At 35.1% G+C, this 12,194-nt stretch overlaps 1 protein-coding gene across 2 annotated transcripts in view; it reads right to left on the reverse strand.

The window, feature by feature from the left end:
* The window catches only part of LOC107100119 (ATP-binding cassette sub-family G member 2-like), a 35,922-nt gene that overhangs the window by 6,687 nt on the left and 17,041 nt on the right, over nt 1-12,194 (reverse strand). For both annotated transcript variants that reach the window (XM_015398486.1, XM_015398488.1), the window contains exons 4-11: nt 8,851-8,910; nt 8,370-8,484; nt 7,952-8,104; nt 6,918-7,075; nt 4,135-4,237; nt 4,000-4,048; nt 3,820-3,918; nt 1,896-2,012 (exon numbers count right to left, since the gene is read on the reverse strand). In XM_015398486.1, coding sequence (XP_015253972.1) covers nt 1,896-2,012; nt 3,820-3,918; nt 4,000-4,048; nt 4,135-4,237; nt 6,918-7,075; nt 7,952-8,104; nt 8,370-8,484; nt 8,851-8,910 — 854 coding nt within the window. The remainder of the gene's footprint in view (nt 1-1,895; nt 2,013-3,819; nt 3,919-3,999; nt 4,049-4,134; nt 4,238-6,917; nt 7,076-7,951; nt 8,105-8,369; nt 8,485-8,850; nt 8,911-12,194) is intronic.

Genomic DNA, 12,194 nt, shown 5'->3' on the forward strand with positions numbered 1-12,194 from the left:
GGAAATCTGACCAAAATTCCTGAAGTTATTGCGGATTTCTTGTTTGAAGCTTTTAAGCTTCACTAAGCAATTAAGCAAAAGAGATTAGTGAAGTTAGTAATATGCACAACTAAACAGTGACTGTAGAATATATCTGTTAAATGTTTTGTTTCTATTGTGTAAAATTCTAGTGAATGCTAATTTAAAATTAGAAATAGAATAATGATGAATTAATAATTGATCATATAATGTCAAACAATGATGACAGACTGATTTTTCAATATTAAACTTAATCTGAAACGACTGCCAAAAACAAATCTCTAAGCCCTACCTGTTATTTCAACAAATTAGTGCTGCAACTAATGATTATTTTGCAAATTGATTAATCTGTTGATTATTTTTTCAATTTATCAATTAACAATTGGATAGCCAAAGGTTCCTTAAAGAAAACAAAATGAAACCAGGTGAAACTAAAACCTTTCCACTTAAAGAGTTCGAGATAAAGCTTACTGACAGACAAAAACTTTTTTTTTTCATCTTAAATGCTAAATGTTAATTTAGGTTTTTAAATTTTGATAAAATTCTTGCTCTAAGTGGGTCGCTCTGTCAGCTAAAGACAGGTTTTATAGTGTCTTTATTCCAGTTAACGATTAATGGATTACTAAATTAGTTGAAAATTATTTCAATAATTCAATTAATTGTTTCAGCCCTACAACAAATGTTTTAGCAGCTAATAAGAAAATGCAGCAAAGAAGCAGGAATTCTGCTAAACCTGAAACACTTTAATAATGAAAACCTAATAACTGTAAAAACGTGTTTCTTCTAACATTTCTAACTTTCTAACATTGTTCATTTTCCAATACAGTTTTCTCATTACAAAGAAAGGCCTACTATCTCCTTGAACTGTAGCAGGATGATTTTCAGCAAAATTTAAACCATTTGAAACACTATGATGGTAAAAAGCTGAAGCCTGTTCAAAAACGTACCTTTAGACTAAATAGTAGATTTTGTCTGAGAAAAACAACAATAATAGTTAACGTTGGGATATTGAAAGTTGTGTTGTTCCCTAGGTGCCTGGTGTTGCTAATTAGCTACATACCTAAATCTATCCTAAATATTGCAGCTAATGTTAAAAGGAGGGCTGCAACTAACGATTATTTTGCAAGTCGATTATGTTTTCGATTAATCAATTAATAATCAGATAGCCAAAGGTTCATTAGAGAAGAGTTTTTACTAAATTAAACATGGTGAAACAAAAACTTTCCCTCTTGTGGAGTTCTGGATGGAGAATATTGACAGACAACATTTTTTTTATTATTATCTTAAATGCAAAATGTTTATATATATGTATATATATATATATATATATATATATATATATTTTACAAATTTAATATAATTACTGCTCTGTCGGTTGGTCTGGGGTCAGCCTATCATCTAAAGGCTTGTTTTACAGTCTTTATACTCCAGTTTAAGATTAATAGATTATTAAACTAGTTGACATAAATTAATTGATTAATCACGATTAATCTGATAATTATTTCTAGTTAAATCAAATAATTCCTATGAAATCTAACATCTAATTTACAAAAATAATAACATTGTTTGTAAATCTGGGTAAATATTCAGGCTGTATGCAGTTGTATAAAAAGTGAAAAAAGGTCAAATAAATGGGAGCAAACTTTTATACCAGAGAAGTTAATTAAATGATGAAATAAAGTAATCTAAAGTAAAGTAATTAAAAGATTTGATGATTCCAAAGTGGCCAGATATAAAAACGGCTTTAACAGTCCCGTGTTGACCAGTGTCCTCTGTCTGTGTCCAACTAATATGGTCTCCAGGAAATGATTCATTGGAGATGAAGTAAAAATAAAATGAATTCATAAAGATGGAAGTGTTTATAGGTTTATACCTACCCAGCTCATCTTTGGTTTGTTTGTAGTGCTCGCAGTTTCTATACTCCTCCACCAGTTTGTCCTCGATTCCTTTTCTCGTCTTGGACACCGACTCATCGTCCTGCTGGGAATCGCCATCTAGAGAAAGAACATTTATTAAAGATGGCTACGTCTTAAATGTGCTCACTGCAAACATTTGAATCTCAATAAGTCATTTTTTTCTTAAAATAAGTGTGTATTTTCTTGAATTAAGGAGGTAAATGAGACCCTTTGCCAATAGAACACGACAATTAATACTTAAAATACGAAAAAAGCAATTATTTTGTCTTATTTCAAGTGCATATTATCTAATTATCTTATTTTAAGGGTAAAAATACTCATTCCATTGGCAAGTCATCTTATTTACCTGTTCAAATTAAGCATTAAATTGACTTAATTTAAGACATTTTTACTAATTTTTAGATTGTTTTTGCAGTGCTGAATGGGACTGAGCTCATTAGTTCTCTGGAACAAAATCAAATCAACAACCAGTGGTTTTCTGTGGGTGAGGGGGGGCTATAAATTCAAAATAAGACGTATACCAAAAACCAATCAAAGCTATCACTCACCTGTATATTTATATGAATGCCAACAACAAAAAACATTATAAAAACACTTTATACAAACAAAAACATAATTTGATGTACAGGTTTACTTTTTCCGTAAAAGTTCAAAAAATATCCACTGGACTTGGTTTCCAAGATTTGAAGACATTTCGCCACATTTCCAGGAAGCTTTCTCAATTCAAATGTCCAAAACATCTTCAAATCTTGGAAACCAAAACTTTTACGGAATGACTATGACCTGGATGACTGAGAATCTTCATCAACATGTTTACTTTTTGTACATAAATGTTGCCCTTCTGAGGCTTTGTGAAGGCAAACCTGTGTTTTGCATGGTCTGATGTTGTGTCACAAACCTAATTTAATAAGGGAGAAGCTATTAGTCAGCATTATATTTTTTAACATATAAAATACTATTTATTTTCTGAGAATGTGTTTATTTAAGAGCAACAAATGAACAAACATCTTGAAAAAGTGCATTATATTATTATAATATTATTATATTATGTGAATCCCAGATCGTTCATTCTTCTTTGCCTTTTCTAAAAAGTGCTTTAAGATTAGATTAGATGAGCTTTATTGATCTCACAGCGGAGAAATTCACTCAAATTGAATTCAAAATTCATTCAAAATCAGTCAGTCTTTATCCATGCTCAGATCTGTCCAACCCTGACGTTTGAAAAAGGCAGACCACAGTGTTAGCCTCGCTAAATGCAGTTAGCCAAGCCTTCTTGCTAAATCAGGTCCTGGAAAAAGACACTTCTTGCTCCATTTTTCTCTGTCTCCAATCTCTCAATCTCAATCTCCAACTCCAGCGACTCGACTTGTCAATCACCCGCCAAACGTCTGCGCTATGGCAGGAGCTGGTGAGCAATTACACTTTGATTGCAGAGGAGCTACTGGGCATAGACACATTTTAACGAGAGTCAACGAGCAAATTTTTTTGTGCCACAGGGCGGAAATACGTCACTAATCCGACGAAAAACTGAATGACGCTTTACTAATTATTAAAGATAAAATATTTATCTTGCACATCTAAGAAATACATATTAATATATTTCAAAATATTCTAAATGGATTTAAAATATTGTTAAATGTTATATATATAAAATATTTATGTCTTAAATAGGGTCACTGGGTGGGGGGACGGCGCTCTAGAGCCCTCTATTGGCCAGCCGCCACTGTCAAAAAACATCCACCATCTTTTCCCTTTTTATCAGTCATTCCTGTTCTGAGAGAAAACATTTTGAGAAAAGTTGCTCTGCTCTGTCTCCAATTCTACTTGAGAAAAATAAAAAATAAAAATCAAAGATCTAAGACATAATATCAAGCAAGCCACCTACCTCCTCCCTCCAGGCTGTTGAGGGCGACGGCGGTGGAGTCTCCGTTGATGACGTCCAGGAAGAAGTCGGCGGGGTTGTTGTGAGCCTCACATCTGTATCCTGGAAGAGAAAACCCCCAAACGGATCTAAGGACCCCCTTGCTGCATTGAATCAGATTCCACTTTTGCTCCACTTTCTTACCGATGTCAGAGAAATAATCCAGCGCTCTGGGTGCCGGGCCGTGGTAAACCTGCATGTTTACATTTCACCATAAAACAGAGTTAGCAGGTTGTTTTATTCAACATCTGGGCTGCCTGATGTGTTTGAGTAGCTGACCTGTTTGCCGTTGACCAGCAGGGTGAGGCTGTCAAACAGGCGGTAGATGCTGTATCTGGGCTGATGGATGGACAGGATGATGGTGCGGCCGTGGTTCGCCATCCTATAATAATATTACAGTTATAATAACAGTTAAAGTTTATTGTTAATAAACGATGAGTCATTGAGACATTTTGACTTGAGTTCAGGTAAATAAAGCTTTAGAGCTGCAAATGCCTCATGATCTTTTTAAACAAGCTACTATTGTTACTACACTGGAATCCGCTTATAGTGCTCACGGTGGTACAGAGCCAATTTTGAATCTGAATTTACCATTATTTCACTTATTTTTTATGCAGAATATCGTCTAAATGCCATTTGTGAGGTTTTTCAAAGAGAAAAATGAAATGAAACGGATAGCTTCCACATTTACTGTATTTTATTACAGTACCATGTAACTCTAATTACAGTATACTGCGCTGTGTGCAGATTCCACTTTACTAAGGAACCACCATTTAACCTCTATCTTAAGGTTCAAAAGTTAAAAAGATACATTGTCTGTAGTAAAATAAGAATGGATAAATTAACTCAACATGTTACTTGTTGAAAAATCAACAAAAAAGTGTATAGTCTGCAAACGAATGACAGGAAAACTAGATCTAAACAAATATCAAGTTTATGCTTACTTGGCTGTGGAATTGCAACCCTGAATTTGTTTTTAATTATTAATTTTATAAAATCATAACAGGGTTCTCACCAGGATTTTTTAAGAGTGTATCGGTGCAAATCTGAAACCTTTTTTTTTTTTATCTTCTTTACCTAAAAAAGCAGGTGGTCCACATATTCACAGATCAAAATCATGTCTGTGTGCAAATAATGAGGCAAATGTGTTTAAAAACATGGATTTCACACCTGAACATTCATTAAATTTCAGCGTACCAGCCTAATGGTAAAGTAATTTTCACAGCTTTAAGTGTAGCCAGCCGCTGCACTGAAATGTGCTGGACAGAACCCTGAGGGAAGGAGCACTGATGTCAGATAATGGGCTGATCATAAAACATAATCATTTCTGCCTAATTGCAGCGCAGCGATGACGACTTTCAGTGTTCAGCTGAAATGTGCTGATGAGAACCCTGCATGAGTTTTTTATTTATTAGTTTCAGTTAATGTCAGGGAGAACTTTCATGGGAAGTCCAAAAAGCCACTTAGCTCTGGGGTCAAAGGTTGCAGAATAACAAACAAAACTTAGAACTCCTCTTGTCCTGTAGGGGTCACCATTTTCTGTTCTTTTAATGAAGAAATCTGTCCTAAACTTTGGAAAAAAAGTTTGACTCTTAGATAAGCTGCCCAATGATCAACTTTGAATACATGGAAGAGGATCAATGGTTGGATGGATTCTAGTTAAATGGGCTCCTGTAAATAAGACAATATCTCTAGAACAATAGAAATGAATAAAGTCCTTCAGTGTTTCATAAAGATGTTCACTCAGAAAAATATTTCACCCTAATTGTATTACATAAAAAAAAATCCCATTTACTATTTTTAGATCATTTTAACACAAAGCCATTGAATGATTAATGAATTTTTATAAAGCTTATTAGTGTAAAATACAGCAGTGTCAGGTTACACTGGAAAAACGATATAGAAATCAGTTCAAATGTTTTAAATTAAGTGTATTTACCCTTAATTTGAGTAGGTAAATGAGGTAGTTTGCCAATGGAATGAGTATTTTTACTCTTAAAATGAGATAATTAGATAACATGGCACTTGAAATAAGACAATAAAATTGTGTTTTCTTATTTTAAATCTACATTGTCTTGATCGATTGGCAAAATCCTCTTTTAGCTTCTTAATTCAAGAACAAATGCTCTTATTTTAAGAAATAATGACTTATCTAAATTTTGATTTTTCCACTGTATGTATTTAGAATTAATGAAGTATAATAATTCAAAATTAATACAAATTACTAGCCTGATGAACCAGACTAAATGTGAGATTAAATGTGTAATTTAGTCTGGAACCGATGAATGAGACATCGGAAAATTGTTGATGAGAAAAACCTGTTGTTTTTCAAACCATGTCTGTGCCTATTGGCCAACGCTCTGACCAATGAGAGACAATAGAGCCTCTTCCTGCTCACGTTTTAACGAAAATCCCAAGTCTAATCCTTCCAAAAGTGATTCCAAAGCTGGGTCAAACGATAACTGTTCATTAGTTGTTGCCATCTTCCTTGTTGTGCTTTCTCCAGCTCCGCACAGCTTTGTCGTCACACCCTAAAAACCCCGCCCGCTTTGCATCTAGAAATCCAAAACAAATCTCTGCGTTGTGATTGGCCAACCAGTTCTAGGGCCTGGAGCATTGATCGAAGCGAGACCCACTAGCAGGCAAAAATTATTTTGGACACTGGAGGGTGGGGCTAGTTAGGCTACCTAATTAGTGCATTTATTCCAAAAACATCGAGTTTATTCTTTGAATTGTATAATAATTAGACTGACCTTGATGTTATAAAAGTAAATGACAATTTATGTAATAAAATGATCAACATCTTTAAATTTGGGTGAATAATTTTTTATAGCGTAGATGCTTAGACATAAATCGTCAACATGATAAAACTCCATCGTGTCCTTTAATCAAACACTGTAATGTGCTCCTTTCTTGCTTAAAATGAAGACAGTTTTTCTTTGATTTTACATTTTCTTTTTAAAGTTAAAGTGATAAAAGGTTATTTCTGAGCCAGAAGCCGTTCCTCTGACCCTGACCGGTTGGGGTTTTTCTACAGTTAGTGCGAACGAGACGCCCTTCACCTCTTTAGCAGCAGCAGCACAGAGTTAGCCGTGCTGGCGTCCAGGCCTGTGGTGGGTTCATCCAGGAAGAGGACGGACGGGTCGATGATCAGCTCCATGCCGATGTTCGTCCTCTTCCTCTCTCCTCCAGAGATTCCTCGGATCAGCTGAGTTCCCACCTGAGACACAGCAAGACTTTACAGCTCTAAGGTGTTCTACCTTTGTCTCACTGCCTTTAATTTGCTTTAAAAGCCAACATGTTTAGTTACTGTCTGCTCTACACTGCAAAAAAGGAAAATCTATACAAGTGTAATAAACTTAAATTAAGCATTTTGGTCTTTTTACACTTGTTTTTAAATGTATTTTCTTAGTAAGACTAAATATTGTTAAGATTATTTGACTTGTTTTAAGAAAATTTATTTTTTTCATCCTAACTAGATAATAAAACTAATTCTGAGCAGTTTTTCTCCTAAAATAGCACACATTGCAGACTAAGTCGCGTTAACATTTAGACTGTGAGTACATTTTTACTTGTTTCAAGACAATAAGACAATCCATATTAACCTGTTTTAAGAACTGACCCCATCTCATTAAGATATTCCAGCTAATTGAGATTGTCATTCATGATTTAGCTTCGAGATTCTGAACCTTAGCAGTGGACCATTCACTGTTTATAATACATCATAACAACTGCACATCATACATATGCTTATTATTATACACTGCAAAAAATCTAAATCTAGATAAGTCCTTTTTTCTTAAAATAAGTGCAAATGTTCTTGAATTGAAGAGGTAAAAGAGACATTTTGCCAATGGAACAAGACAATTTACACTTAAAATAAGAAAACACAATTGCATTGTCTTATTTCAAGGGCATATTATCTAATTATCTTATTTTAAGAGTAAAATTACTCATTTCATTGGCAAACTAGCTCATTTACCTACTCAAATTATGGGCAAATATACTTAATTTAAGACCTTCTTGACTTATATATAGATAATTTTTGCAGTGTATTAACATTATAACTTCCTGGTTGGAGTTTTGTTCTCCTCACCCTGGAGTTGGCCACTCGTCCCAGTCCCAGCTCCTGGATCAGCTTTTCCACCCTCTGCTCCTTCTCCTTCTGGGAGATGGAGGACGGGAGACGCAGCGCGGCTGAGAAGGTGAAGTTCTCTCTGACCGTCAGCGTTCCCATCACCAGGTCGTCCTGCAGACAGGAAGCCACTGCTTACAAAAACTCAATGAGGTGCGGCTAGATGCGCCGTTATTTCCATCATTTCTGTTCACATTGAATCAAACTTCCTCTGCTGGGACTCTGGGTTTCTGAAAGAGTTTATCTGATGCTGCTGAAGCAGCTCGGCTGCAGCAGCAGGTCTTATTGTTGCAGGCGGTCTCTTCCTTCCCTTCCAGCAAACATCCCTGGAAAGAAGAAAATAACATTCTGTGTGGGCTTCCTGCCTGCTTTCACCTACCTGCACCACATAACCAGAAAGACACTTGAAGTTGGGAGGCTGAGGAGCTCCATCGATCAGGACTTCTCCTGACAGACCGGCGGGATCTTTTCTGGCTGCCAGAACATCCAGGAATCTGATGGAGAAACAGTTGGAGAAAATAAATATAGGTTTGAATTTGTAAGCTTAGGAAAAAAACACTTAAAAATGTGCATAAATGTATAGAAAATATATCAAGATATGAACTGGTTTGTTTCATATCCATCTTTTAATTAGGATAAAGGACGCAACATGTGGAAATATGGAAACAGGAAGTGGGAGATACGTGCTTTCTTATGCAGTTAATGAGAACTAAATCATGTTTTGTTTATGTAGAACCAAACAATCCAATGATTAGACAAACATTTTTAAGTCATAAAGAGTGAACCTCTGAATGGAAAAACACTTAAGTAAGAAAAAAAAGAAGGGGAAAAAAAAAATCAGGGGAATGTAAAGAACTTACGATGACTTTCCGCTTCCTGTTGCTCCCATGATGGCGTTCAGACCCGGCTTCATGAGCCCGCTGTGGAGGAGGATAAAGAAACGCTCGTAAAACAGAACCCTGCTGCTAATTAGAGGAACTCTGGGCGCTTTGATTAAACTCTGGAACACTTTTCACACAAGAGGGTTTACAGGGTGAAACAGTAAAGCATCACAAAGTTGTTTTGATTTATTTTTGTTTCTTGTCCCTTTCCTCCAGTGGTTTATGTATGTTTTTTTTTTATTATTATTTACAGTGTCGTGTCTGGCGATGTGGCAATAAGGATAATTATCTTGATGCCAAAAAGAGCCCAACAGATTTTGCAGATTTTTTTATTGCCATATTGTTCAGATTGATTTATGCATATAAATAGCTTTATTATAATTATGCAGGGAGTATTACATTTATGGACACTGCAATGTAAGTAGAGAAGGAAAGGAAAAACAGGAAAAAGGAGAAAAGATTAAAGAAAGAGGAGATAAAAGGGGAGATGGATGGATGGATTTTTTTTTTGTTTTATTAACCCCCCTATTATATAAAAAAAAACTTCCTATAATTGTACTTTTTTTAAATAAATGATTACGTTGAAATTATATTAAATAAGAATGGGGAGGGCTGAGAAAAAAAATAAAGAGGTAAAACTTTCCTGTCCTAATCCCACCACACCCTAAACCTGACTCCCCCAGATGGATTTGCTCCACATATCCATCTGGAAACCTTCCGTAGAAGTAATTTTGGGAAGCATATGACGTACTAACAGAGCGACGACGAAAACACAACCACAAGCCAGGCTACTCTTGCTGAAACCAGTCGGGAGAAGAGCAAAAACATCTTTTCCTCTGAGAAAAGCCTCCAGAGCAGTGTTTTGCTCTTCTTTCAGTGAAGAAATACTCTGTAATTCCGATAAAACTTGCTTGATAGCTACGCTAACGCTAGTTTCATTGGCTGAAGCCGCCATGTTCTTTAGACTTAACTGTCGCGCTTCTCGTTGCGTCACACCTCAACCCGCCTCAAAGCCAACGCTGATTGGACGTTCGTTTGGTGAACGGCTCCAAATGTTCTTTAACGGAGAGTCTCCAGACTGATTAGCGAGGAAAATCTTGAAAGCTCGCGAGATCAGGATGGTCTAACAAGGCTAACCACACCCATGTCTACAACTATCATTCCAGACAAGAAAACAAGATTTTTATAAAAAAAATCACCATTTTTTAAATAAAAAATATGTAGCTACATGTTGCAATCATACTGAGTCCTGCTACCCGCGCATCAGTCTGCATGTTTAAACATTTTTACAAGGTTTTTTCTAATGCTGTATAAAGGTTATTCAGCAGATAACTTCAGGGGGAAGAACATGTAGTAAAAGAAGTAAATGGATATAAATCTGCCATCTGTGATGATTATAAAACCAGAATTATGGGAGTTAAATACCTAAAGCCTTCCCCTGCATAAACTAGTTTGTGTAAAAGAAATTTTTTATTATGATTTAATCTCAGTTTAACCTGACAGAATATAATGAGACAGAAAAAAATATATAAATGAAAAGAACTGTTGGACCATCAGCTCACGTTCCCTATAAAAACCTGCTGCTCTTTGACCAAACAGCAGCAGTTATAACATTAGTACAGTTGAGATGAAACATTAAATACATTTATAGGGTTTAAACAAAGTAAATGAGGATGATTAAATCATAAGGATCTTAAAGCAGAACATCTGCATTCTTTGGTAACGATGCCTTAGAAAGCAGAAAGTACCGTCAGACGGCAATAAAGTAATAGTACATCAGCCGTCAGTTCATAAGGGTGGAGCCTCACCTGAAGCGCAGACCTGACCCACCTTCACCTCTGTCAATGATTAGACTCTAACTATAAAACACAAAAGACAACAGCTGAACGACTCGGAACCTTACGTGAGAAAAGGACGCCCTCTGACCGAGTACAGTTTTCATCGTATTCACGCAAGGACTGCGGTGATTTTCCTAACAGACGGGTCTCATGCACAGAACATCTTAAAATCCATCTGGAGATTTGTTTAGATCTCAATAAAGATAAGAGTTTTATGGTTGCATGTCATCCTGAACGATTATCAGACGGTTTACAGCAGATTGTAGGACAGAGTGGATCATTGGGGGGGATTTAACTTAGAGGTAAACATAAAAAAGCAGAGTTTATATCATATATGGTTTAGTCCATGCTGGTTTGATCATTTAAATGAGAGCATATTTAATCGTTGCATTTATGCTTATTGTGCATAATAGTTCTATCATTTCTTTTCCTTTTTCGAAGGTAATTGTCTGATTAGAATTTATTTAATTTGCATTTGTTTTATATTAAATTATCAAGTACATAATAAATATGCTTTTATTTTGAAGTCTAAGAAGGTATCGTTTGAGCTCTCACAGAAGAAACAATCAATCAGTTATGGAGGATTCTTGCTAGGTCAATGCTAACAACGTTTACATTTATGGAAATATAATCTTTAAGATTTTTTGGGTAATTCCCTTTTTCCTTGCAGCATGCAGCCAACGAGGTATTTTATTTATTTACGTTGTAACTACCGGTATTACTTCATATGCTCTGCAAGTTATTATTTGTAACATTAATGTGTATGCTTGACAACATTACTTAGTTTTAATGGTGGATTTGGAGCAACTTCAAATAAACCAGTAACAGAATAGCACAAAAGTCTGCTTCTGCTTGGAGGGAATTACAGGTTAAATTTTCCAGACAATTTGATGAGTTTATATACTGGAAAAAATTGAACTTTTTTTTTCTTAAAATAAGTGCATTTCTTCTTGGATTGAGGAGGTAAACGAGACATTTTGCCAATGGAACAAGACAATTTACATTTAAAAAATAAATGCTGTGTCCTATTTCAAGTGCATTTTATCTAAATATCTTATTTTAGGGTGTCAAAATACTAATTCCATTGGTAAATTATCTAATTTACCTACTCAAATTATGGGCAAATATACTTAATTTAAGACCTTCTTGACTTATATATAGATAATTTTTGCAGTGTATTTATTAGATCTGCAGGTAGTCACAGGCTTCATTACAGCTCTGAGATATTCTACCAAACATGGGGACAGCCTTCATAGGAAAAGAGGTGAAAAATGACTCCCTTATTGTACTTCAAAAGATGTAAAGTATGGGATCTACATTCAACTTAATAAAAAAATTAGATATACATTTTTTAGCCTTAAAACATAGAAAATCAATAAATAATCGAGGGAATTTATTTCAGATGATTTCCATCCACAAAACGCATCCAAAAATATATACATATTCACAAAAATATAAACCAAATTGATACTTATTCTTTTTATA

Source organism: Cyprinodon variegatus, unplaced genomic scaffold (assembly GCF_000732505.1).
Source record: "Cyprinodon variegatus isolate N-32 unplaced genomic scaffold, C_variegatus-1.0 Scaffold937, whole genome shotgun sequence".
Taxonomy (NCBI): Eukaryota; Metazoa; Chordata; class Actinopteri; order Cyprinodontiformes; family Cyprinodontidae; genus Cyprinodon; species Cyprinodon variegatus.